General features: G+C 40.1%; 1 protein-coding gene across 2 annotated transcripts in view; it reads left to right on the top strand.

Moving 5' to 3' along the window:
* Positions 1 to 27,303, top strand: part of AFAP1 (actin filament associated protein 1) — a 107,114-nt gene that overhangs the window by 22,137 nt on the left and 57,674 nt on the right. For both annotated transcript variants that reach the window (XM_050973342.1, XM_050973341.1), the window contains exon 2: positions 26,622 to 26,750. In XM_050973342.1, the coding sequence (XP_050829299.1) occupies positions 26,624 to 26,750 (127 nt within the window). In that variant the 5' untranslated portion in view covers positions 26,622 to 26,623. The remainder of the gene's footprint in view (positions 1 to 26,621; positions 26,751 to 27,303) is intronic.

Raw genomic sequence — 27,303 nt, 5'->3', positions numbered from 1 at the left:
GGAAATACAAAGCAAAAGCTGAAATATGACACCACCATTCCTTAAGGACAGGAATACTGAATATAAAGTGAAATACTGAAGTTTCTTGTGCTGCTGCCTAGAAGCAGCTTGATATGGGTGGTGAGCATTAAAACCAAACTGTGTTGAGGAAGGACTGGAGTCAGCAAAACAATTCAAAGAATGCACTGGCTTTATGTTTCTGTTTGAGAGTAAATATTTATTCTACATTAGTCAAATAGGAAAAAAAGAAACTAAAAAATCATTTTAAAAAAGCCACTGTGTTGGCAAAAACAAATGCACAAGTGGTGGGGCAGAAGAGATTGCTGGGTTTGTTTTGAGGAGACTCTTAGGATATTTTTGAGCAATTCCTCCCTCCCACACAGTGCTCCAAAGCAATGGATCACTTTCCGCTTTGTTTGAAAGTTAAAAATATTAACCAGAAAAACAAAACAAAACAAAACCCCAACAACAAACAACTGCCCCATGCTTTTTTGAAACTGACAGTAAAAGCATGGAAATGTTGTTCTGTACAAGTGAGGTCAAAAGAGCTTTCAGTCCCTCAGCACTGCCCAGTCTTGGAAGGCTCTTCCTGAGATTCAGAAAACGCAGTCGTACTTTGCATCAACATCACAGGCTGTAGTAAGAATTCAACTTGTTTCATACTTGTCTGTAATTCCAGCCTTTAGTTTGAAAAAAACCTTTAAAAACCAAGCAACCCCCTGCTCCCCCCAAAAAACCAAGAAAACCCAAAACCGAAAAATCCCCAACTGTGCCAGACAATATTAAGCTATGTGTTGCCTTCCATTAAGCTGCAGCTCTGGGACTACTGAGACTCCAGGAAGGGCAGATGAACATGAATTAGCTGCTGATCCTTTTGCAGGCTTCTCTCCTACACTTGCCCAGGTATTGTCTAGTTCACTTCCCAAAACCCTCTGAACAGAGCTTGGAGCTGCTCTCAGGGCAGGCAAGGAGCTCCATGTGAGCAGCTAGGGGAAGAGCTGAGAGGGGTCATGGGTGGGGGCTGCTGTTCTGGCTGCTCCCAGCGAGGATGGGGCTGAGCTGCAGAGTTGTGGCTCTACCTGTGCATTCCCAGAATTTCCTACGTGTGCCTGCGGGCAGACAGTGAACCTATGGAGATGTGCTCCCAGAAGCTCTTGCAAAGCCCATCTGGAAAGGCAGGAGTTATGTGTATGTGATAGAAATCCCACTCCTGAACTGGGTTAGTCCACTCAGCAGTGCTGCAGATGTTCCTGAAGCACAAGATATGTTTTATCAAATATTTAAGTATGAGTATCATGGTGGTTGCTTGGTTGATTATATGGAAGGTATTAACTACTGAACAGCCTGTAAATATTTACTAAGCTGTAAAAGTCACAGGAAACGGAAAAATTCTGGATAATATTAAAAAAACCCTTGAGAATCTTTTCCAGCTCTTTGTACAACCTAGGTATAAATTAAATTGTAAGTTACATTATTGTCTTCTCAAATGATAAAAATACTCCAGATTTCATGGTAATATAGCTGAATTGTTGAGAATTCCAAAGGTTTGTTTTCTCTGTGGTCCAATTTGCTCCACTGACAAAGAGAAAAGCGTGTGGTTAGTATTACTAGAGAAAATACACACTTTTATTGATGGAACTGCTTTCATTTACTTGGTTTTGGAATACGTGGGTTTGCTTAGGGAAAATCCAGATGCAGATGATTAGATGAAAGGGAAAACTACCAAAAACAATAGGATGAGACTAAATCTGTGGAGCCACCATAGTGTATCTGCATATCTGGATTGCTGTTTTCTCCTAATGAGTAACAGGACCCGGAAACCCTTTAACATATGTTACATTCACAATGAATCAACTCACAGTTTTACTCATATCCTTTTTATACTTTTATAAAACAAAATTTGGATCCGGTTCCAGCAATTTAGAAATGTTTTATGGCAACTGAGTCAAAGAATTTGGCAGGTTTTGCAGTTCAGAAGGCCACTGGAATGTTTTGAAAAAGCCATACTAATGTCTTAGTAATAATGAGGTAAAAGTAATAAATTTTTCTTTGTTGCAAAAAGTGGGATTCTAATTTTTATTTGAATAGTTAGAGAATGTTCACTCTCTCAGAGATTCCTGTAGGTTTTGTCTTTCAGATGGTAGATTCTTTATAAGGAAGGAGTCATCCATGGGGAACTTTCTGACTTTTTTCTGCATTTGCATGGAGATGAATGTTTTGATTTGATATGAAGAAATGGACTGCCCTGTTTTGTTAATAGATTTATTTAGATAAACTTGTTTAGAAATAATTGCAAAAAATTCTGGTCTCTTTCCTTATGAAATTAAAAAAACAGTTATAAATCCATACTGGTTTTCCAATATCAAGGTTAGTTTTTCTGGGAAGTAACAGAAAGACGATGTAGGGGATAGAGTTTTTATGTCTAACACAAGGGCCAAGAAGGTACCTAGTGCTACCTGGAAATTATGAGAGTGTAATAACATCAAAAAAAAATCTCACCCCTCTTTCTTAAATATTTAAATGTCAATGAACCACCATGTCAAAATGTTTAATGTGGGCAACATGATTCTGACATAAATAACATGTTTTTTCTATTATGTTTGCTGCCTAGCAAAATATGTGTGTGGTTTTTGGCAGTAAGCATTAACAGTTCCTAACAAATAGAATCTTGTCACTGATGCTGCACTTTTCCACAAGGACTGGGACGAGGAATAAGTGCAAAGGGTTAAGGAACTGGTTTCTTGCTGCCACAGTATTAAGTATTTTAGGAATATAGCTGGATCTTCTCTGATGTAAATCAGAGTAAAATAAGGAGTAAATCTATGAAAGTTAACAGAATACTACATGGTTAAAATCAGGGTCTTCAGTGTTGGTGTATTTATTCCATTATGTCAGCTACCATGGCACATGAGGGCCTATTTGAACAGGAGTTGTTGGATCACTTTGTTTGTGCAGAAGTTACATTCTCAGTGGTTTGGCTCTGGTGTCCTTCCTGAGAATCAGGCTGTGTTAAGTCCTTGATGTGATGGTTGGAAGAGGCATGTTGGGAGTCTGACCATTTCCATCAGTAATCAGAAGACTTCACCTTATTGCAACACTTGGGAAAAGAAGGTGTCAGTGCGTCCCAGTTGTGAGAGACCTTACATAAAGTCAAGATTGGCTGTACTAGAAGAACTTGAAGAACCTGAGACTAAAATGTTGCAATCTAAATTTCCAGCCTCCCTTATCTGATTATTGAAGCCACTGGTTCCTGATTTACAGAGGAATGAAGCTTGAAAACCACCAGGAACTCAGCAAGGTTATCCCATCTTTGCATCAGCTTACAGAGCTGGAGTTACACTGAGTTCTTGTCACTGAGGGTCACTCCTTGGCTACCAGCAGAGAAATGATCCTTCTTTGGCTCTCTTTCACCTTGAGCTTGAACAAAAACCTGGAGATTCTGATTTTCTTGTTACGTGGTATCTGTCTGATATGTGTGCCACTGGGACGCATGTGGGATGCCTTTGGGGCTGGATATACCTTCCCATGTGCTACTGGGATTAAAATGCACCTGTAACTCTGGTCTGCAGAGCAGGTGTCCCATCTGCCAGGGACAGCAGAGGCAGCAGGGACCTCAGGCAGAGGTTTCATGGGCAGTGAATGCATATGGGTACAATTATGCACAACAGAGATGTTGTTTCTCTTTTGGGTTTTTTCAAAGTAACAGAACTCTAGGGACAAACACTTTGCTCATTGGTTTGAGGGACAGCAGAAACAGCATATTCTTATATTGTCATAAATTGTTAATGCCTTCAGTCCAGTTATGATGATAAATTATTAATTATTCACCATTTTGTACTCTTCTGTATCTTCACATAGGATAGGTAGCTTGTTTCTCACTGGAGCATTAGGAAGGGAATACATCTGGAAACAGCAAGACTTTCATGAATTTGAAACAAATTAAGTTAGGGAAAACAGAAGAGCCAACAATCTTAGATTATCATTAGTGTTTGAAGAAAGCTGTATTTACTCCAAAATTTGTCATTTAAAATATATATTAGTAGTTCATAATCTGTTCATTTTTGTTGTATTTTTAGGTTTGATTTCTCCACTTTCAGTGCCATAAAATCAGCAGTTATTTTAACTAGCAGTCACATCATTAACAATCTTTGCAGGTTTTTCATATTTACCAAATACTTTTTTTTTTCTCTTAAAAGCTGTTTACTCATTAATTATTCCCCTGTTTCAATGCAGAATGTGAAATAGTTTGTGTACTTTTTCAGTAGATGCTGAAGCAAAAGAAAGTTGGGCCGCACAGTCATCATTGGCATTTGTTAGGATTATTATGCTGTAGAACAGCTTGCTTTGACTAAATATCTTTTTGATTGACCACCAAGCCTTTCCTGGACTTTTAAAATTTGATAGTTGACTCAAGCATGTAATTTCAAAGATTATATTAGAAATTTCGAATAGGATTACAAGTTTATGGGTGTTCAACTTCATGGCAATTCTAATTTTTAGACTATTCTTTAAACTAATAAATCTACTATTTAGTTCAGACATATGCCAAATAAATGGCTTCTGCCAACCTGACTCATTTTTTCCCCCTTTTCCTCTCTGAATACAAACATAAGTATTCTGTTAGTGTTCATTTAAAGGGACAAAGTAATTAGATGTGTACATCTATTCATCTTTAGGCTATTAGTTGAAATTCAGCCAACCTCAAAGTCATTAACATGACTGAGGCTGTTTCTAGCTAGTGTGAAATGAGCTGGAAGTCTTATCTGTTAATAGGCATCTATAATAAAATGCTTTTGCTGCAACTGATGCAGAAAATATATATGTAGTGGGTATAATTAAGTATATCAATAACAAACTTTGCTTTCCTAGGATGTAAAAAGTTGTTTTACCTAGAAAAAAAGTTGTCTGAATAATTGTTTGAGGTCTTCTAGCAGAGAGTATCTTTTGGAGTTCTCCCTTACATTACTGTGCTATGCCTGCTGGGCTTTTGGAAACAGGATTTCAGTTTTCATGACTGAGATGTATTTCAGACACAGTAGAATAACTTCAGTATAATTATAATGTCTGTGTATGGATGAAACTTTGAGATGAGTTTAGCTTTGATCCAGAATGGAAGGGATGTAAGAACTGTGTCTCTCCTAACATTAAGATAAATCCTAGAGGCAGGTGAGATTAAATGTGGAAAAACCAACCTGAGCATCCAGTCCTGCAAATAGTGGTACTGTCTTTGTAGCTGTAGTAAAGCCTCAGTTCATTTCACACAATTTTGCTATCTTCTGGGTATTAGTACAATGAAAATAGTAAAAGTGTTGTCAGTATGTTATAACTGTCATCAAAAGACTTGTTCTGCAGATGTGGGCCTTCTGCAGAAAGTTCTCTCTTTATAATTCAGTTAAATGAACTTAAATGTATTAAGCTTAAAAACACCCCACACATTTGCCATTGGAGATGCAAAAAATTGTAGAATTAAATGTTTTTAGAAATTTAAGTCATTCAGCAGGGTGGGGTCTTTTACAGCCATAGATGATCTCCCTGGAGCATGGAGCATTTCCCTTTTGAGGAAAGGCTGAGGGAGCTGGGGCTGATCAGCCTTGAGGATACTGAGGGGAATCTTAAAGGTGCATACAAATACCTTAAGGGCAGGTGTCATGGTGGTTCAGTGGTGCCCAGAGACAGGGTGGGGGCAGCAGGCACAGACTGAGCACAGGAAATTCCATCTGAACGTGTGGGAAATCTTCTTTACTTTGAGGCTGAAAGAGGACTGGAACAGGTTGTGGTCTCCTTGGAGATAGGCACAACCTGCCTGGATGCAGCCCTGTGCAACCTGCTCTAGGTGAAGCTCCTTCAGCAGGGCAGTTGGACCAGAGGATCTCCAGAGGTCTCTTCCAACCCCAACCATTCTATGGTTCTGTGCCAGAAGGATGTCAGAGTCTCAGGTCACTTTTCAGCCACTAAGACTGAAGGAGATGGGGAAAACCTTCATGCAGAGCATCAAGCTCTGCCTCCTGGAGTGAGGAGAAGCAGACAGGGTGATTCCAGAAAAGGATGGGAATGAATCTGTCAGTATGTGTCATGCTGTGTGGATGAAAGAATACCTTCCTGCCAGAACATGTACCAGCCTTCTGAGGACCCCAGAGAAGGTCTGAATCTCTGAGTAGCTGAGTCCAGAAGGAGTGTGTTCCCAAAAAAGTGACTAGCCACATGAATTCAGGTTATTATGGCTGTGACTGGGGTATTTTGCTTAGTATCTAGTAAGGAGCAAACCTTAACAGCTGATAAGGATGAAGGTTCCCCAGGTGTCATCTACCCTGCAGCAAGTCTCTTCCAGAACCTCTCAGATCTAATTCTTTTACTCTTTTGAAACAATGCTTTTCACTTTGAGAAATATTTTTTTTCTTTATTTTCCTTAGCAACTTCATGACCAAAAAAAAAAAAAAAAAACCAAAAAAAAAAAAAAAAAACAACCAAAAAAACCCCCCCAAAAAAACCAAAAAACAAAGGCAAGCACTGGCCCTGCAGCACAAAGGGAGGTTCCAAGGCATGTCTGTGCCTTTGTGCATGAAGTGCTCAGAAGGGTCTGTAGGAGAGAGGCTCAGCTTCCAGCAGAGTTGTTTTTTTTGTGCCTCAGGAAATGTGACCCTGTGCCATCATTAGGTCTGTAGTGCCCAGAGAGAGTGGCCTAATATAAAAGCACCAGCAGGAAGTATTTAATGAAAATCTAGAAGTCACTTTCGTGGACACAGCTCTGAATTTTCTGTATCTTAATGTTAACAAAGCATTCTCTTGAAATAGGAGTGTCTTGTTGAACATATAAATGGATTTTGTGATTAAACCTGACTATTGAAAGATTGCATTTTCAACCTCAGAGTAAGGCATTAGCAAGAAGAACAAAAAACAGTTGGAAATTGAGTTGCTCCATAGTAATTTTAAAATTAAAGTCAGCAGCCCTGCAGATGACAGCACCTGGCTGGATTGTTTTACCAGGGACTTGGTTGGATTCATGATGAATGCACCAGATCTAGCAGTTGTGCAGCTGCAGGGTGAGATGGCTCTTACTCAAGGAAAAGGAATCTTTCCTTGTGCACTCAGCTGAGGGGTAGTGAACTCACTGCTGAGTCTAGTTCTTGATGGGGGAAAAGCCAGAAACCCACTGCAAAAAGTGGGGATAGAGCAGCTCCACCCTTTCCCAACCATCAGCAATCACACTGGGTTAGGAGCAAGCAATTGCATTTTCTAGCCAGATGTGCCAGAGGAAAAGGATCCAAGTTAACTTTGTGTTTGCTGTAGGTTCTGCAGGCCTGCTTAGAGTGACATTTCCCACATGCCTGAAAGCAAGAAGGTGTTTTGGGACTGTTTCTTTTGTTACAATTGTCGCTGATGTAACAGGGATTGCATTGTGGCATTGACACTGTGTTCAAATTGGTGTTTTCGTATTATTTAGAAAATGTTCCAAGCCAAAGGCAAAATGCCACAAATTAGGTTAGAAACAATATAAAGAAAAAAATCGTCCCCTGGATAAAATCCAGCTCTGGAAAAAGAGAATTAGATTGTCATCCTAACTGGCACCAGCTCCTGCACAGCATTTGGCAGATTACTTAGGTCAGATTTTAGCTGTAGTGTTTATGATTAAGTGAAGAGGCTCTGGTTTCCAAGCAGGTTACTATATAATGATATTTTAACTGATAATAAGGGCCAGTTCTCTCAAAAGTGCTGAAAATTTTGAGTTTTTGTGGGATTTTAGGAATTAATTAACAAAATTCATGTTTAGGAAAGTATGTAAAATAATGATGTAAAGACATAGACTTAAGTGTCCTTCTGTTAAGAAAATTACTTTAAGGAATTCTAATGGCACAAAATAGACTAAAATAATAGCAGAATGTTTATTTTTTCCCTCCAAAAATAAATACCTTGTGTTCATGATAAATACTAGAATTGAGAAGATAGTGCAAGTTACAAAAGCTTTTATTTACCTCATTTTGAATAGAATTGGAATTTATTCCTGCTTCAGAACAAAAGTTTAGAGGAGGAAAAAAGAAGTTTCCTTTTACAGATGATTTTAATTTACTTCTAATAAATCTGACTTGTATTATACTCATTCTTCTGAGCTCTTATTGGAAACTGCCTGAGCAGAAAGTTCATTTTTCCTGAAAAGTCACACTTCCTCCTGGATGTGAGTAATAACGTGTATGTTTATTTAGTAATTTATTTTTTTTAAAACTAAATAAAAGACCTCTCCAAATACACAAGGCTGCCAAGAAGTGGATATTGGCCGGTAATTTTCATGGTAAGTTTCCAGAGCATCTTTTTCTAACATGAAACACTGTGTTATTCTGAGGTGTAATAAAATGTTCTTGTGCTTTTAAAGCATTAGAAAATGGCTCTGAAGCACTGGCTGTAAGTGAGAGGACCTTATCTCAGTAGCTCAGGTTGGTGGGACACTTAGATTTCTTCTTGATCAAAGACTTCTGAACAGTCTTTGGTTCTCAGAGAGGATCTCTCACATGGGGTTTGTGCTGGCATTTTGCAAATCTCACCTCTTGGTGTGGCAGTTTCTCCTGGTCTTGAGGAGAAGAGAGAGGAATGGTTGAGGAGGTGCAGAAGAGCACTGGATCTTCCTTGTAGCATTTGGTCCTTGCTGGGGAAATGGCCATGTAACCCTTCACTGCCTCTAGTCAGTACACCAAGACATAACTCCATCAGAGCTGAACCTTGGCAGTGATCTGTGTGTTCCATAAACTTCCTTTCTCTGGAGGCTCTCACAACTGCTCAGTTAGCAACTATGTGATGTTACAATCAGGGAAAATTCATAATTCTAGGATGGGATCTCCTTTGCTTCCCCCTCTCTTGCTGCCATGGTGGAGCTGGTGGCTTTAGCACACAGTTCAGTATCTTTTTGTGAAAAGCACAGCTGGATAGCTGTATTCCCACCAGACTATTACATTAATGTTCATCAAAATTATGCTTTACCTGCTTTAGTGTACCTAAATCCTCCTATAAAGGAGACTTCTGTTTTCAGGAATTCAGCATGTTCTTGTAGAATGCCAAAATAAATAGGGGGTAGGAGACAGAGATGAAACAGAGCTAATGAGGATTTTGTGCTGAGTGAATGTTTGGACTGTAAACTCTACAGTGGTTTGGGCTGTGTATACACACTTGTGTTGTAAGGAGGCTGATCTCAACACCAGTGTCCCACAATAAATAAGGTTTTGCAAAGACAATAAATAAAATTTTGAGAAGACAGATAAGGCTGCAGCCTGTCCAAAGCTGAAAGGCAGCAGAGAGGCTCATTATGAGGTGCTGAACCTGTAAGAAAACATTAAGCTTCAATGCCCTTGGAAAACATGTAAATTAGAAAAGAATTTCATGCAATTAAGTGAAACCCAAAATAATAAGCTAGTAAACTATGACCCAGACTATTCCTTGAACTCAGCTTTGCCCTTGACCTTTCTGCTGATTCACTGGCACCGAGACATGCTCCAGTGTAGGGGCAAAACCAGGGACAATTTGTGATGATGGAATCAAATATTGCTGAAATCCTGCCAAAGCAGATGCAGTGCTTTTCTCCTCTCTGTCCATGTCTGAGTGCACTGTTGCCAGAGATCCAGCTTTCTAGCAAATGCACAAAAAAAGCGTGCCCCATCCCATCATTTTGGTCACCTTGGTATAACCAGACTTCTGGGAAGTTTCTTATTTACCCCTGAGAAATCCTGTCTGGTCTGTGTCCTACCCTGCAGAATTATTAGCAAAAGATACATTCTTTGCACCCTTGTTGATATGTTCTATTTATATTTTTCAGTTGCATTTTTCAAGTTTTTACTATAATACAAATGTATAATATCAGTTTTCTTTGAATTGTGTTTACTGTCTTCAAACTTCTTATGTTATTTAGCTTCCTAATGTTTAAGTGAGAAAGACTAGAAGATAGATGTTTATTTGTTAATTTGGAAAAACTTCACCATTACTTAGACCACCTAGAAGATTAAACCTTGCCAAGGCACCAGTGACCTGTCCTGTGTCCTTTACTCCAAAGTGTATACTATAAATAAGGATAAATAACAATTCTTTATTGTCTTATGCAGGGAAAGCTAGAAATGACTGAACAAATTAGACAGAAGGGCTGGATTGCTTGCTGGCAGACCTTTGGCATCATACTCTGCTTACATTTTACTTCTTGTCATGCTTTCATATTTCTGTAGCTGAGAAACCACTTAACAGTTGGATGCCATAGACAAGAATGCTTTTGTTGCTTTCCTATATGTGTTATAAAAGACAAAAGCAATATTATTTTTATCTCCAATGACGAGGCCATAAAAATCCCCAGAGGAGGTATTGTTTCCTTCAGTGCACCTCATGGGTCCATGCTTAGTCCTCTGGGTTCTTTCTTCTAGCCTTCTCCTTCTGGAGGAGCCGAGGTGTTGGGGCACAGCTATTATCTGTTTCCTAGGCTTTCCATGCAGGCTTTGTAGCCAGGATTGTTTATTCTCCAGACAGGTTTCTGAGATGGGATTGAAGCCTCTTGAGGTGAAACTGTTGCCCTGGTGTGTGGCTGAGGCTTCTGTAGCTTCCCCCTGCATAGGTGCCCGTGTCTAACTAATGTGCCAGGAGGGGTTTGCTGTGCTCATCCTCAGCTGCACATTCTGCAAATCAGAACATACAGACACTCCCTGACAAAATGTTTTCCAAAGCTGATATATATTCTGGAAAATGCCATCTGACTGTGATGATTGCCAAAGAGCAGTGTTTTTAAGGCCCCGCTGCTGAACCTAAAATTTATGTCAAGAGCTCAATGAACCCTTTTCTTTTAGCTTTTAATTTGAAGCCCTGCTGACAGCACTGCTCCATTGATCTGCTCCATGGATCACTGAGCTGTGGCCTCACAGAGCAAGCCTTGGGAAGCTGTTACCAGAGCTCCAAAGAGTGATATTATTAGCTCACGATTTGCTACACTTAAGTAGTGCTCCCAAAGGAGCCGGGTACTGGACTGAGTTTTCAGAGTTCTGAATTCACCTCTGTTTTTGCCATTTATTTTTGTAGTGGTCTTGGGCAATTGCTTTTCTCCACAGTCACTTAGTTGTTGCTCTTTTAACCTTAGAGAAAGATAATTGTTAAAAGACTTGATGAGATATGGAGAAAGAGCAATCCTCAAGTCCCATGTAGATGTTTGATACTGGGCTTTTATGCTTTGTTTTTTTAATCCATAAAGGGAAGATACCAACACTCAAACCTGAAGCCTCCTAAGCTGGGAGGCTTAATGAATATTCATGCAGTGCTCTGAAGAGTAAGTACCTAAGAATTTTCCAAATAATAATTACACCTGCTGACTTTGTATTCTAAGCCCCCTTCCACCCTTGCTCTTTCATTATTTCAATATATAGTCTCTCAGGGCTGTGGAACTGAGACCATTGGAATTTAATAATGAACATTTCAGAGTTGTGCTTGCATATGATGATAATTTTCACCTATTGTTTTATTTCTCCATTTTCTTCTTGTTTCAGGCATTTAGGATGAGCTGTTCTAGTGGGATACAGTTTAACTGTAGCCTGTGATAGAATTTTTTGCTAATGTCATTGTGTCAGAGGGTGACACAAGACTGTGCCCTGGCATCTGCAGCCACCGGTGGGGGAGATGTGTTGGCATGGTTGAGTATTTTTATTCTGAAGCATTTATCCTTTCTCAGTATGAGAGGTTAAAAAAGGAATCCAAGTAGTTCTAATTAATTCATGCTGCATATAATCTCTGGCTTGGCTTGCAGTCCAGTCCTCTTCCTCCCTGCTCCTGAGCCTAGGTAATCCATTTGCCTGCAGGCTGGTGCAAGCCAGGAATGTGAGTCTGGGGCCCAAGGTGACCTGTGATTGTCCTTCCAGGCCAGACTCCTTGGGCTGGGGAGACTGGGTGTCCCTCTGAGCCTGCAACTCCTTCTTGGCAGTGGCTCAGCATCCTTCAGCTCCGTGTCAGGATAATGAGGTGAGGGGCCCCGGGGGCCATGAGCACTGCCAGGATGGCTCTCAGCCCCTGACTCCTCGCCAGCCAACTGAGCAGCTTTGGCATTGGAGATGGAGGAGAGGCTGGAAACTAGAAAGTCATGAATGCTTACATGGTTCTGCCATCATCATCATCATCGTTGTTATTATTTATTAACATCTGCACATCTGGTCAGGCCCTGCTGTGGCTTGTGCAGAGGCAGCTCCTGCCAGTGGGATCTGCCTCCATTCACAGCGCTGGGACAGTCCTGCAGAGGCAGGGAAACCTGCACAGCTGGGTTGAAACTTCTTAATAAAATTTAATGTTATAAAAGTTTATATAATAGTAAATTCTGTACGGTTTTAACAGTTTATTTAATAATTTTCTAATGCAAATATTTAATGATTTACTATATAGGAGTTTGGGCTTTTTTAGATTTAACAAAACATTTCTCTTCTTCAATAAGAACTTTCCACTGCATTCAGGTCACATTATTTAGATCCAAATTTTCATTACAAAGCCAAAGACAAAAATAAGCAACACTGTCAAAAAAGGATAAAATTAGTCATATTATCTGGAGAGGGCCACAGCTTGATTTGGATTTTCAGATGTGCTAAGAGTTAGATTATCTCAGCAGCCGTTGACACTGGGAGAACTTTACCATTAATGGGAATCACTGGAAAAGGCTTTTTGGATCTGAGATTCCATCTCAAACATTCAGTGTATGTACACATTCAACATGTATATATTTGGTCTCTAGAGCTAATTTGGTTTAGCAGCACAGCAGTTACATTGAGACCAAATTTGTGGATTCAGAGAACTGCAGAACACGAAACTTTTCCCATTTTTCACTGGTCTCCCCCTGAGGGAAGTACCAGGGCATGCACAGAGCTGCCCTAGCATGCAGTGTGGTTGGGACACCAGCCCTCAATGTGTCCTCAGGACTCAGATGACAACATGATTCTTTCATTATCCCAGTATTGTCTGATCCGAGGATAAAAGGAATTTCAAAACAGCCTGAGTTTGTGACTGCAGCCCTACAAGCTTCATGGACCATTAATTTAGGTACAAGTGTGTTTGTGGCCATGTTCCACCGTAAAGTTACTCCAGCATGACTGGGTATTGCTCTTAAAAACTTTATCCAAGCCCTGCTTCAGTCCATCCTGTGGCTGCACAAGCACACATGCCAGCCCAGAGAAGAGGCAGAAAGACAGCCTGGCTTTGGGAAGAGCTGTGGTTTGGGAAAGGTGCCCATAGCTGCTTCTCTTGGTGGCAGTGCCAACTTATGCTCTGTGACAGTTTTTCTGGTACTAAGCCTGCCTCAGTTTCCCATCTGTAAACCACAGAGTGCTGCTTTGTAATCCAAAAGGATGGTTGGAAAATGGAGTAGGCTCCAGTGCCCTGGGAATGAGCATGGCTTTCTAAAAGTTAGGAGATATTTTCTCTCCTGTTTCTCTGACTTGAAAAATTGCAAAGGCTTTTTTTAGAATCCATGCCTTCATCATAATGACTTCTTGATTTAGCTGTTAGTCAGATTTCATCACTTTGCCATCTGGAATGAGAAGGAAGTGTAAGCAGATTCTGCCTTTCTTCTTATTTCTCTTAAGGAAACTTGTGGTTTAAAAAAAGTGTAATCATGGGAAAACAGATTAAATAAGCAAAGAAGACAAAAAGCCTTACCCCAAGCACACATTTTCATTTTTCCTATAAACAAGCTATTTAACTGAGATAAACCTTTCTGTTTTTCTTCAAAGAATGCTGTAAAGGTTCATGGATTGTGAATGACCCATCTTCCTCTTGTTTTTCTTCTTGTGTTCCTTCCATTTCATCAGGACCACCTGGCCTTTTTGAAGCATCTTTCTGCCATTCTCAAGTGCTCCAAAACAAGGGCTTATTTAAATAGTTTATATTTTTTTCCTGGTCTTTTCTGTGTTTTGCCAACTGCCTGTCAATTTCGTGCTTCTAGGAGGTGAACAAAGTCACCTAGCATTATTTTATTGCTAATCTGTCCTCAGCCCCTACAAATATGGGGACAGATCTAGAAAGGACTAGGACATGATGGAACATTTTATCCTTTCTAATGTTGTTTGGGTTTGGGGTTTGGGGTTTTTTATTTTTAGTTTTAGAACTTTATTAGCTATAGCCATGCTTCTCAAATTGTAGCTTAAGAAAAAAATGGTTGCAAACATTCATTTTAGCAGTTTCTTCACTTCATTTTCAAAGTGCTTTAAACAGAAGGGGAATGGTTTGGGCTTTGGTTTTTTGTAGATACATACATTTTGTTAAATTCCCCCAAAGCCTGCTAAAGTGGATTTGACTGCTCGCTTTCTTACTGTAAATAATTTCTAAATTGAATGATGAAAAATACATGTAGGGTAAAATGCATTTTACTAGGAGCATTTTAAAATGCTCAATTTGATGATTCTGTTCCTGTAAGAAGTTTTTAGTGTGTCTTCCATGGAAAAGAAGAGAGCAGATTTCCACCTCAGATTATTGCCCCTGGAGCCTGTGGATTTAGTTCTTCTCTAGAGTCAGTATGTTGCAATTTATGCATAGGAAATGTCTCTCTGAGACTTTCTCTTTCTAAAGGCCACAGAAGTAAGATTAGTATGAGAATTTAACTTCAATATGCGTGATTCTTCTCACATTTTGCTTTTCTTCATGCAGTGCAAATCAGATGCAAATAGGAAATCATTAGGAATAAATGATCAAGATGATAAAATGCAATTTCACTTGTTTCCTTACCAGCCATGAACAGCCCCTAGAAACTGGACAGGGAAAATGTAATTTATACAAGCAAGACCAGTCCTGAGTTTTCTGTACTTTTGCTTGGGAAAGACCTTCTTATGTTCTTTGAAAGAGATGTACACTTTATTAACTTTTTTAACTCTGATGAAAATGTATGGGGGGAGGAGAAGGGGAAAGTAAAAGAGCACAGACTAGGAGGAAAATTGAGTCCAGCTTGTTTCAGGGTCTAGTTTGGTCTCTCTTGATGGAGGACAGATGCTGTCAGATTGGAGGCCACTGTCACCCCATCTGAGTTGTGAAGAGGGTTGCATGTGTGGTCTAATAATGATCTAAGGACAGATGTAGCATTAGCTTCTGGTTCAAGCAGCCACTGTAATCATTTTCAAGTGAGCAGCAGCAGCAGATGGTGAGATGAGGCAAGGATGCAAATGCTTGCCATGGAGAGCTTTTGTGTCTGTGCAGGGGCAGGGCTCAGCCACTGCCTGGCCAGCCCAGCTGGTCAGTGCCAGCCTGGCTGGGAGGGATCCCCACAGGGCCCAGAGCCTGACCCTGCCTCTTTGTGCTGGGATGCAATGGGATAACTTTTATAGAGAGTCAGCACAGTTTTGATAATAACCGAGACCAGCAGATGCATCAGGCTGTGGTTTCCTAGTTAGGTTATGAGTCTGGGAAAAACAAAGCACAGAAACTCAGGAAAATGTGCAAACTTGCTGTAAACTCTGATCATTGCTGTTCTGCTTTTTATCTTGAGGGGGGTGCTGGGTTTTGCCTTTGAGATCTCAGTGGGAGGACATTTGGCAATGCATCTTCTTTGTTACTCAGGAATATGGGAAAAGCTGGGGAACACCTTTTGGCAAATGTGGCTAGGAAACCATCCAGGATCTCATCCAGACAAACAAGGCATTGGATTGATGGCACTCCCAGCCTTGGTGAAGCTCATGTTGATCAGGGCATCCCCTCAGCTGTGACAGAAGTTTGGTGAGGATGAATGGACATGCAGTGAACCTCAGTCATAAAATGTGACTTCCCTGCCCAAGTGATACTGCTGAAGTGTGCTCAGAGGTAATTTGTGCTTGCTGTGTAGTTTGAATATAGGGTTTTGTTCTGAACCCAATGGTTCATTTTTACCTTTATGGTATCCATCAGCTGATACAAGTGGGCAGTCACAGAGAGAATATGCTAAGGATGTAGGTAAAGTGCTTTTCTTCTTCTCTCCTCAGGCTTAGTAGGAAGTTTTTAAATTCTGGAACAGTGAGGAGCTGATGTTGCTTGTGCTGTTCAGTCCCAGCACTTTTTACAAACAATAAATCATGTCCTTGACCTGAAGAAACACAGCCAAGACTCAGAGTGAGTGAGAGCCACTGGTAACATTTTGGACATACATCCTCAGAGCTTAGAATTATTCTTGGACTGTGGAATAATAATATTGCTTTTTGTAAATACCACCTCTGTGTTGGAAAGGGCCAGGTGTGAGGGGGAGGATGGAGCTGGCACAGCTGGCCAGGCACTGCCCCTGCTGGTGCCAGGATATGTTCTGGCAGCTGCCCTGGTCTCCCATGCTCAGAGCTGCATTCTCCCACTGCTGGCAGGAGGAACAGACATCTGACTGTTTGTCTGCTTTGCTCCTTCTGCATTGGAATGAACTTAGTGCCTTTTAGATGTTAATAACTAAAACACTTTTTTTTGGTCTCTCTCTGAACCCATCCTGCTGCTTTGGTTAGTGAAACTGATCAGAAGGATTTGGGAGGTTTTTTTTTACCATGGGAAAACATTTGCAGGGTCTGACCCAAAGGTAGATAAAAAACCCAGCTGCATGAGGAGACGTGGTGCAATGGTTGGTCAAGGGGGATGTGAGGATTACTGCTGAAGGGAATGCTGCAAGAAAGAGGGATTTCCTGGCAGAGAGGGAGGCTGCCTGGCAGGGAAAAGGGAGGCTGTTCCAAACTTATGGGGCAGTGTGACCAGATGTAAAAAAAACAGATAATGTCCAGAAAACAGAAAATTATGCAAGTCATGGAGGTAAATTTTCCTTGTAGTAAGTCTGTCTAGCACAGTCTGTATTCCAAAGAGGTGCAGGGCTGATTGAATAGAAGAGGAAAGGTGGCTGAAGCAGCCTGAGAGAAAGGTGTTGACAGCAGTTTATTACTGTTTCTTAAACATGTGTTTTCTGGTTTCATGATAAATTTAGAGCTTGGCCATAATTAAAATGAAATCTCTGTAAAATACAAATATTTGCTGCATGTTCTAGGTTGCAGAGAATTAGTTGGGCTTTAGTGAAACTGCATGTAGTGTGCCAGATAAAAAAAGTTTTGAATAAAAGGGGTTTTTTCTTTCATTTTTTTTGTTGCGAGGAGAAATTTTTTTGGTTTGCTTTTGTTTTTTGTTTTGTTTTGTTTTTTTATCCTATGAATATGTCTTGTTTTCTGGCTGATCAGTACCCACAGATGAAAATCCCCATGGATGTTGAAAATAATTCAGCTTTCCAGTTAGTGTGTTTCACATGGTACGTTGGTGACACGGTGACAACTTCTTACATGAGACTTGTGGGGTCTCAATCTGGTCACAAAAATTGTGCCAGAATGTTTGTGCTGCTCTCTTCAGCATGCTCAGTTTCAGGTCCCATCACTGTAGCACTGCCCATGTCCTGCCAGGGCAATGAGCCTCTCATGTATTGCTGCCATTTAAAATTCCCACTGTCACTTCCAGCATTCCATGCTAGAATATTTAAATGATGAGGTTTCTGTATATTTTAAAGGTGGGAAAATGAGATTTTGTGACAAAATAGCTTTTTGAATTCCAGTACAGTCCTTCAAGTGGCACCATTTCAGTTGACTTATTGGACCAACTCATTATTAGTATATTCTTTAGCACCTCTTCTTTCCTAACAAATACATGAAAGTGCACTTGTTTGAATTCTGATTCTCTTGTTGTAAGAAAATATAACTTAGTTTCAGGGACCTAGGTTTTCATAGTTTTCTGAAATGTACTTTCTGACTTTCTTTTAGAGAATAACCTTTGATCAGTTAGTAACAATGGAGAGGAAGAAGGGGCCTTGAAGGTTGCTCTGTGGAGCTCCATTAGCAGGTGTGGGTCCCACTCCTGGCTGGTCCCTTCCCTCTGCTCAGGGTGGTTGGTGTTGCCCTCCCTTGTAGCAGCTCTGTCCGAGCCCAGAGGCACCTGGATGGAATCCAGGCTCCCAGCACTCCTGTGCTGGCCATGGCAGGGTTCCATGGGGAGCCTTGGTCTGTCTCCTTGCCATGCTGCAGAGGTGTGCTGGGGGCAGGAACTGAAAGGAGTCATTTGCCTCAGGCTAGCTGAGCTCATTTTTTTTTTTACATTTATTTTTTATTTAGTTTCAGAAGCTATAAAATTAAAAGTTTACTTGATTTTCCTGTCTTCCTAGTAACCTTGAAGGAGAACCAGAAGGAGGAAAAATCAGAGAGGCATTGGTGTATTCCACCTGAGGGGTAGTGGGAATTGAAATTCCCCATTTTAGAAGTACAGCTTTCCTACTTTATCACAGCTAGCTGAATCCACTGTTGAAAGGCATATTTTGCTGTTTTCAATAGAGAATATATTTCATGCATTTATGGATCATGTGTGTCATCTGTATCGATGTGTACATCTATTAATAGACATTTTCAAAAGCCTGACAGAAAAAGCAGAACATGCTTCTCTCCTTGGGGAAAGCATCAGACAATAATCAATGTATGGCAGAAGTTACTCATTGCATAATGAACCCAGCAATGAGAACTGTCATATAAAAAGTGTTGTAGGACAGAAAAAAAGGAGTTCTTTTCCATCTTCACATCCAAATGCCAGAGCTTATGGATCTATTCTTATAAAATGCAGTATTATCTCATTTCTGGCTCATAATTTAGCTGCACACTGAAAGTCTGGAGCTCCAAATTCACAAAGTGAAAACTGTTCTTCAGCTGGACTGCTCATATGGATGACATGAACAGACTCTGGACTTGAACAATTTAAAAGTTTGCTATTTGATGTGGATAATAAAATTGTGTTGCTCAATGCAGACATACCAAAATATAATGTCCAATTCCTACCATTGTCGTATTTGTGTTTCTTTGTCATTGTTTTGCTATTCTGTTTCTCCCTTCCATTAACTTCCTTAATTTACTGTCTCACATTTCTTCTGGATATGTAATTATTCATAACTTTGATGGAAGTTCTATCATAAGAAGGTGTCTGTGTTCAGCTGGGCACACAAGTGAGGAGCTCCTGGGGGGGTGCTGCAGTGCTTCTCTTTGGTTTTACTGCCACAGGTCTCTTGTGTCTGTGTGTCTCAGCCTTATCTGAGCCCCATTTCCCCTGGGATTTGGAGACAGGCACAGACTTTCACCTCCTACCACAGATTTTCTGTCTTCTTCATCAGAGGGAACTGCTTTTCTTTTGTGGATTTGGAGCCTGTTCATTAATTCTGTCGTGGCTGCCTATCTTTGGTGGTTTGGAGAGAGGGAGGAGGTGAGATAATGCAGGAGCCAGCAGGCAGGACCTGGAATGTCTTGTCCTGATGGGATGATGGCAGCTGATACTTTTGGAGGTGGTGAAATGCAAGAAATTCCAGTTTCCTGCTGCAGAGGGATAATGGGAGTCCAAACATAAACCTGAACCTGAGTGCCCACAGAGGCAGGAGGGTGGGACTTTCTCAGCCTGCTGAGCATCCACTGAGGGTGAAATCCATGTTCATGTGCTTTATAAAGTGTGTTACATTTATGTTGGGAACAAAAGAGATCTCATATGGAAAACATACTTTTAGATAAAGTCTTGAACAGCTTTATAAAAGTCCACTGTAAGTTTATTTAGTTAGTTATCAGCATTTTTTCCTGTTTTTGGCTAGCATATTATGGGTTCCATGAAGATAATTGGTACTTAAATAAAAATAAATGCCTTGGACACTAATTATTTTTTTCTTCTTTTTTTGGTTCTTCTTTTGTTTCTCATTTATTTTTCCCCTTTTTATTTCTCCTTTTTTCATTTTTCCTTCTCTGTTTTATTTTTAGGGTTTTTTTTTCTATTAATCTGTGAATTTGCTTAAAAGCAGAGGTTCCTCTCCAAAGCCTGTGGCATTGCTTAAACACTGGTCTGCACTCTAAAAAATAAATGCTTTATCCATCCACCCTATGCTAATGGATTACACCCCAGCATTGCTGTCACTCATTGCATGGCTGTAGGATTTTTGGCGTGGCTGTAGGATCCTGTGATGGTGCAGGACTTTTGGCAGCTTGCTTCTTGTCCAAACATTCCTTAATGCCTTCCCACCTCTGGTTTATCACCCAGGTATTGTAACAGTAGCATTTGGAGAACTGATAGCTTTTTTGGAAAGCTGGTTTTGTAGAAGCCGTTTCCTTGGGAGCTGAAGCAGAGAAAAGAAGGAGAAAGAGGAATACATGTGGGTTGTGGGTGAAGTGATCCCTTGAGGATGATCATAAATATGCATGAGATAGGAGGAGTTTTTAGTCGATTTGTTTTGCCTCTCTTGCCCCAAGCTGTCTGGAGAGAATCTTTGTGACAGGCTGGGGAGTGCCATATTTTAAACAAAATATGATTTTTTGCCATTTTTTAGAGGAGTGTAATTATTTTTATGCTAAAACACTCTAATGGAAATCCTTATATACATTTTGCTTGCTTCATGCTAGTTCTTCCTCTCTAGGGCTTCATTTACTGTTTAGGGTTCCCCCCTTTTTAACACAGTACCATTCTTTGCTCTAATGCCATGTGTCCCCAAGCTGATCATCTTCATTTTCTGAAGCAGGATCTGGCATGTTTATCAGGTAGAGTCCATCACACCTTGTGCACTGTGGCTCTCATTGTGTACATTATGGGGCAGCAGAGAAGGGTGAGTGCAGCCAAGAGAAAGCTCATCAAGTGACAAGTCTTGTCTCCTCACTGGGAATTTCTCAAGCAGCAAGACTCTTTATTTCATGGGGCAGGGGATTCCAATACAATTTTCAGAATGTCAGCTAGTTTCTGGTAGCATATTGAAAAAATTAAAAAACTTCTCCTGCTGCTAAATATGCTTCTACTGCCTGCTTTCAGTTTTGGTGTTCTTCTGTGTCAAAACCTTTCCCTGGATAATGATAAAATAGTCATGAAAGGAGCTTTTCTATTAATTGCTGGATACAGGGCATCTATAACTGCACTATATGTTGAGTGAAAGTGTGTCAAAGGGATTTTGTATTTTTCTTCATAAAGATTTTTGTCTCCTTGTGGCTCTGCATTCATTGCAGTGTCCCTGATATTTATAGCTTTATAAAAAACAGCCATGGTTTCCTCAGCAGTAGTCTGTTATGAGCTTTTTAATAAAATATTCAAATTACAGCATCCAAAACTAAGGATGGTAACACTATTTCAAGAGAAATGGATATAAGCCTGAAGTTCACATTCTGCTTTTTATTTTAAATGAGAACATATGTCTGGTTTCCACTGTGTTGCTTGTGTACCCAAATTCCAGGGAGGTTTTTTTGAAGGATTGGGAGAGTCTCTGTGTTTCAAGAAGTTTTTTTATAGGTTGAAGGTTGACCTCAATATTACCCATTAATCCAATCATATTTGTTTAGGGAAGTCAAGTAGGATCACACCCCATGAAACTGGGGCTCAAGATGCTGGCATAGATTTTTTGCTTTCCTGGAAGATGCACTTCACATAAATACACCTCTGTCCACAAACAGAGAGGTAGCAAGGTGAAAATCTCTGACCTGTATTGTGTAAAAAGTCAGATTAGGTGATTTCTTGTAGTGGGTCTCTGTTCTAGCCTTCAACTTCTGCAAATGACCAACTAAACAGAGAACAGAAAACATAAACACAGAGAAATTTCATTCAGCAATGTTCAAGGAAGTGATCAATAGGATCTTCTAGAAAATTGAGGCTCAGTTAAAATCCATGTTGCTGTGATAGATTTGCATACTTGTGTATTTTCATAAATGCATTTATAACAGACATGCAAGCATGGAAGTGAAGTTACTCAGTGTGGGAGGTTTGTGCTGTATGGTCAAGACAGTAATTAATAAGCATACTTCCTGTCCTCCTTCCTGGACTTGCAGTTCTTTTTCTTTAAAAGTTCACTTGTGTGTATTAGTCAAGTGAAAAACACTTTCAGGTGATTTGTGCTATGACAAGGTTAAGAAATACTGTAATTGCTAGGACTGACCAAAAACAATCTGACCATTTTTCTAATGAGCTCATTCTTGTAATTTCTTCTGGTTTAAGCAACGTTGATATCATGTGTGTGATACAGAACTGTCCCTACATTTTTTTTTCAAATCAACTGGAAGTGAAAACTATATTCTTTTTAAAAATGGTTATAAGCTAGTATCTGTAAACATAGATTTGGAATAATTGCATCATTATGCATTTTTATTTCCATTTGGTTTTAGTTCTGGTTTGGAACAAAATCTGCAGTGTGATGTAATTGCCTTCTTCTGATTATTTTTGCCTTGGTGTATTCTGTTGCTGGCTGGTGTCTATAGTTTTTATGTGCTGCCATTTGAAAAACTTTAAAACTCTTGAGAGCTGGTCTTGGAAACCCTTCTGGATGTATCATTGTTTTTTTATTTGTGCATGGCAATTACAGCAGCCCATTAGGGGCCTATAATTCCTACTGAGCATAGAATGGACTTCTCATCATTTAATGTGGAATGTGATTTTGTTTCTCAGTCCAGCTAAAATCAGTTTACTGTTGTGATTACCATCCCTGGGCTCCACCCTGCCTTTCACCACCTGCCACTTACCAGTAATTCCTTTGGCAATGAGAGTTCAGCCAAAACTGTCAAATAAATTGGCCCCTTTTTGAGAGCCTTCTTCTGATTATTATTCTTCCTTTGTGGTGATGTCAGATTTCCAAGGGTAATCTCTCACTGGAGGAGTATGTTTTTCTTTGGTGCTTGCATCACCCGCACTTTTGCAGTCTCCACTTAAGAAATGATTGCTTACTGAAAATATGTAGATTTTCTGTTACTCAGTTCCAATTTTTTTTTTCTTTTTGTGAGCACATCTCCACATTTCTAGGAAGGAGAAAATAAGACTTTTTAATCCAGAAAATCAGCCAAGGATTGACAACAGGGAAACTTGTTTCTTCCACTGAACATACAAGTTCATCTTGGAAAAAAGAGTTTTCAGTACTTTATTTCAATACACTCCATGGCTGTATTTCTGCTCTTTCCTTAAGCAACAAAAGTACTAGCAGAGGAAAGTTTGCCTTAGGATATGTGGAGTTTTCCTTGCTAGCTGGGAAGAGTGTTTCCCTTCTTTCTTTTCAGATGTTTGACATCAATGCATATGTGAAGTGAAATTCAGAACTTTCTTCCTTCTCTCTTTGATATTTATGATACTGTTAACTCCCACAAAAGAAAATACATCCCTCATTTAGTCCTGGTAGAAACAATGTCCAAGTGTTCACCTCTCACGTTCTTTAAAAGCTGCCAACAGTTTCCTTGTGTTGTCACACTAGAATTGTGAATTAGCATTTTTGGCTGCCTGCCTGAAGTCAGTGTCACACCTGGGAGCCTGGCCAGGCAGGAGCAGCAATCTGGCCTTGCTCTGTGTTCCTGGCACTGCTGGAGCTCTGAGCCTCGGGACAGCATGCCCAGGGCGCATGCAGTGAGTGTCACTGCTCAGGCTGTGCTTTGGCATGCTTTCAGGTATTGCCACCTCACTGGTATCAGGTTCATCTTCCCATCCTCTTATCCACCCTAACCAAAGCTTTGTTTGTAAAGCCCTCTGCTGGGGCAGTTAAATTGCTGAATGTCTTCTTACCTTTGCTATTTCTCACACCAGTACCTTTGGTGGGCTGGTCACTGTAGGTCAATGGGAAGGGGTCACCAGGGACTGCAATGCAGATTTCCTCCAAGCCATAGAGAAAAGCCACATATTTGGTACCACCTATGGCACAACCAGGAGAGATCTGGGCTGGTGCAGCTCCCAGAAGTCTCTCCAGTTGTGGTTTCCTATCTCTTGTCCTCTTGCTTCCCTGTCTCCTTCCCTGGTAACTCCCTCTTGCTCTGTTTTTGTTTCTCATTGTGCAATCCATCTGTTTATATTAGATTATAAGATCCTGAGACGAAGGATCTGATAATTTTTAATAACCATCACAGTTGTGTACACTTTGCATATCAAAGGTATCTGATGCTTTCTTCCTTTTCCCTTCCTAGAAGTGAAGGTTCTCAGCAAAGAAATGAGGTGACTGTGGCATACAGTGTTCTTTGGTGAGGAGGTGAAGGCAGAGCTCCCTTTCAGCCTGTTTACAGTCCCTCGCCCTAAAGAAATCAGGAAACATGGCATTGCAAAGAAATATTAGTGCAGTAAAATATGCAATTACTAACAGTAATTGCAATTACTAACAATAAATATGGCTGTAGAGCTACATAAAAAAATACACATTTCTTGCACTGCATACTGATGAGGTTTCACAATGATTGCCTAGATTGTATGATAATGATAGCTTTTGAAAGCATGTATCATATCAAGTAACTATTAAAATATTCATATATTCTGTAACTAAAATGAACAGTATTAATGCATTTTATATTCAAAGCATGCTTAAAAGCTGGAGACCACTATATACAGAATGGAATACACATTTTATCTCTAAGCTTATAATTTGAGAAAAAGATAAGAGCTGATTATTTGGGCATTACCTTTTTTTAGTATTTTGGTCGTATGGACTTTTTATTTCTCCTAGAGTCTCATGATCACTTTGCAAATCTGAACCTATGCCTTTGTGCTTCAGAAAGCTGTATGCTGTGTATATATTGTTTCATAATTTGAACCACTCTGGAAGTAATAGGGTTGTTGTGAAATACTTTGGATTTCTGACAGATTTCTAGAGAGCTTAGACAGCTACAAATATGATGGCAAAAAAAAATTACCATTGTAGCCATGGGTTGTTTTTCATGAGCTACATTCTGAAGCAACACAGACAGTTTTCCTGTTGTTTTAAAAACCCCTTTTCTGCCAATATATTGTGAAAATCTTTGGGAAACATAGTTCATGAATATGTGGACAGTTTGTGTAATGGCAGTACTGCTGCTCAGTGGAATAGAAGAATATCATCACCAAGAAGAACTTGGGCAGGATAGAATTAGCAGGATGGAATTATATTGAGAAAATTAAGGGTTGAGGGTCTGGAGCACTAGTCTTAAGGAGCAGTAGCTAAGGAAACTGAGATTGTTTAGACTGGAGAAAATGGGATTCAGGTTGGCCATTGTCTAGAACTACCTGCAAAGAGGTTGTAGCGAGGTGGGTGCCGGTGTTTTACCCCAGGTCAAGAGGAAATGCCCTCAGTTTGCACCAGGGGATGTTTAGGTTGGATGTTCTGATAATTGTCTTCTGTGAAAAGATGGTCAGACATTGAACAGGCTGCCCAGGAAAGTGGTGAAGTCACTGTCCTTGGAAAATGTGGATGTGGTGCTTAGGGACATGGTCTAGTGGTGCACTTGACAGTGCTGTGGTTGGACTTGATTATCTTAAATGTCTTCTACAGCCTAAATGATTCAGTGAAAATACTTGCCCAAGCATACTTCTTCAGGGATTTCTCTGTTAAGATGTTTTGGTGCCCTGGTATTGCTGACTGGCACATCTTCTGCACTTGCCAGGAGTTTGCTGGCTTTGCCAGAGCAGTCAGAGCATTGGTACAGTCTCCAAATGCACGGGAAAATCTGCATTTCTTGGAGACAAAAATAGGCCAGGAGTCCCTTGCAGGAGTGTAGCTGACATCTGTGGGATAAAGCAAATGTACCTCAAACAAAGGTTGCTTAAACATCCTGACACGTTCTCAGAAATGGAAGAAAGGATTCCGGGTTCACTTGGGTAAACAATTGTATCACAAGGGTTTAGGAGCAGGGAAGAGCTGGTAAGGGAGTGAGCAGCAAAGAATGAACATTTTAGAGGTCTGAGGGGGCTTAGCAGCCCTTGCCAGTTAGGTCTGGAAAAGACTATAAAAGCAAATGTGATTAAGTAGAGAAAAATTTAAGTGGAGGCATTCTGTAATGAAGATACAAACCTATAAATAGGACATCCCCTTAAGCAAAGGGACCAGAGAATCTCAGAATTATGAGAGAACTGAAGCATGAAAATGGGGTTCAATACCATGGGTTTCCTCAGAAACTTTCTGAAGAGATCATATGATCAGGCTAACAAAGGCATTATGGTCTGAGCTACTGCAGTTCTTAGGATGATGCAAGACTTTAGGGATAACTCAAAAGGAAAAAAAGTAGAACTGTGCTTATGAAATTCCTTGATAAAAAAAATGAGAAGCACTGGGAGTAGAGAGAAGGAATGTAATTTTTTCTAGAGTTGGAAAGCTTTGAGATCTGGAATAACAGAATAGGATGAAATGTGAAATGCAGCACGTGTAATCTGGGGATGATAAGAAAACATGTGAGAGGTTGGGGGCTTGTTTTTGGAGATCATAAAAAAGAAAAATCACTGCAAAGAAAAGAGTACCTGGTCTTACCACAGCAAACAGAAGAAAAAAGATGAAGGAAGGATTCATTAAAATACCAGTGGTGTCTGGAAGCTTAACCAAGCCTTAAATTTGTTCTGCTGTTGGAAATTTTGCAGTTTGTTAATGGGAGGGGAACCATAGTGGCAGAGATAGAAAAGCCAGGGGTCACCATTCCTGCACATAACTTGTCTGGTGCTGGTTTCATCCTGTGGCATGCGAAAAGATATGTCTTTCAGTTTGGAAATAAATGTTATAAATGCCAGCAGTGCTCACTAATGGATTATTCTGTTGGTTCTTTAATGTATAATAATGTTAAAGTCTCTTTTCATCAGGGAGGACCATACATTTTTAAGAAATACTACAAAATAACTATGAATGTAGATAAATGAGAATTAATTTTTTTTCCAACGGGACTTTTCAGAAAAAGTAATTCTATTCTTTTGTCTTTCAGCCATGGAAGAGTTAATAGTTGAGCTGCGCCTGTTTCTTGAACTTCTGGACCATGAATATCTAACTTCCACTGTCAGGGAGAAGAAGGCAGTAATAACTAACATTCTCCTGAGGATACAGTCATCAAAAGGTCAGTGCAGGGGTGTGTTTTCTCTCTTGCAGAAGGCACAGAATAAGTCTGTGCTCAGTGAAATAACTTTAAGAGCTGAAGACAAGCCCTAAATTGAAGCAAGACAGAAAGACAGGGTGAAGCCAAAGTGTAACTTTCCTGAATGCTTTGCTTTGTGTCCAGCAGTGAAATACAGCAAAAGGCACACTTAGGAGTATGTTGGGTGAACCCAGCCACAGAACTATTGCCTAGGTAGAATGTTTTCACTTCTGCTGGTAGAGGGGCTGCTTCATTTAATTTGTGCCAGTAATGCTGTTTGTGAGTTTTGATGCCAGGGAGTGCTGGCCACAGCAGTTTAATCTGTGTCAAATGACCCAAATCCATCAAAAGGCCTGATACTGAGGTGGAGTCTGGTGCATAACTGATAGAGGAGTGCCAAGCCAGAGATAGGAAATGGTTGTCAGAATGTTTGGATTGCATTCTGCAGTTAGACTCACTTTCTTGTTTTCTTCCTATCTAAAACCATTTTTATTGCACAACTTCTTGTCTCCATCAAGATTATGGAACTGACTGC

Source organism: Serinus canaria, chromosome 4, assembly GCF_022539315.1.
Source record: "Serinus canaria isolate serCan28SL12 chromosome 4, serCan2020, whole genome shotgun sequence".
In the NCBI taxonomy this organism is placed as follows: Eukaryota; Metazoa; Chordata; class Aves; order Passeriformes; family Fringillidae; genus Serinus; species Serinus canaria.
This window is presented reverse-complemented; position numbering and strand designations above follow the sequence as displayed.